The following is a 1,123-nucleotide window of genomic DNA, read 5'->3' on the forward strand; positions in this document are numbered from 1 at the left end:
TCTGTCAACGAGCTTGTACATGTTAGCGCCTCCAGGATGGACGCATTCTGAGGAGTTCGAGTCGAGTTTTCGCAATGTCCGAATTCGTCTTTCGATTACTACGCACGCAGTCAATGATTATGAATGGACCTCCGTAAGTGATCGTTTCAATCGATTCGAGTACTGTAATTTTATTGTCCGCGAAATTGAATATGAAATTGGCGGTTTAATTGTATGTAGTAAATCGTTTTGTCACCGTCGTTTGAGCTATTTGAATGCGAAATTTCAATTGCACATTCTGTTGAACGACATTCGAGAGATGACAGAACAGAAAAGTGTAGCGCATCGAGATTTTTACAACATTCGCAAGGTAGACATTTTAAATTTGCATATTTCATTATTTCTTCTTTATCGAATTTTCCAAGGTGGACACTCACGTTCATGCGGCCAGTTCGATGAATCAAAAACACTTGTTGCGTTTCATGAAGAAAAAAGTACGCACCGAAGGCAACAGAGTGGTACTGATGCGTGGCGACACGCCGGTCACTTTGGAACAAGTGAATATAATTAGCACATGAAATATGTTGTTTTTCTTTAAAATTTTATTATACTTTTTTCCCCATAATTGAGGTTTTCAAAGAAGTCGGCTTGACAGCGTTTGATTTGAGCGTAGATTCTTTGGACGTTCATGCGGTGAATGATGATGATGCTCTTTTTGTTTCTTGGCTGTTGATCTTTTTTTATATGATTCTTGTTATTATTTGTTTCAGGATAGAAATACATTTCACAGATTTGATAAATTTAACAGTAAATACAATCCACTTGGTCAGAGTGTTTTACGCGACATTTTTATCAAAACCGACAACTATATTAAAGGGGAATTTTTTGCTGAAGTGATGAAAGTAAGAGAGAGAGAGAGAGAGAGAGAGAAAAAAAAAAGATGAATGTATATTCAATTCAATTAATTCAAGCATTATTTATTGTTTGAAGGAAGTGATTGCCGATTTAGCGGAAAGTAAATATCAGCACGCCCGAGTATCGTCTGTCAATATATGGTCGAAGTGCTGACGAATGGGATAAGCTGGCCGACTGGCAATTCGAAAACACGTCCACTCGCATCATGTACGTTGGTGATTCAATTTCC

At 37.7% G+C, this 1,123-nt stretch overlaps 1 protein-coding gene across 1 annotated transcript; it reads left to right on the forward strand.

Annotated features, from left to right (window-relative positions):
• The first annotated feature begins 19 nt into the window (after positions 1-19).
• On the forward strand, positions 20-1,047 carry Tsp_14721 (AMP deaminase 2). Its single transcript, XM_003366483.1, has 5 exons — positions 20-349; positions 405-536; positions 610-696; positions 750-881; positions 970-1,047. The coding sequence occupies exons 1-5, from the start codon at positions 20-22 to the stop codon at positions 1,045-1,047; spliced, it is 759 nt and encodes a 252-aa protein (XP_003366531.1).
• The last annotated feature ends 76 nt before the right edge of the window (positions 1,048-1,123 follow it).

The sequence above is a fragment of the Trichinella spiralis genome, assembly GCF_000181795.1.
Source record: "Trichinella spiralis strain ISS 195 chromosome Unknown Scfld5917, whole genome shotgun sequence".
Classification (NCBI taxonomy): Eukaryota; Metazoa; Nematoda; class Enoplea; order Trichinellida; family Trichinellidae; genus Trichinella; species Trichinella spiralis.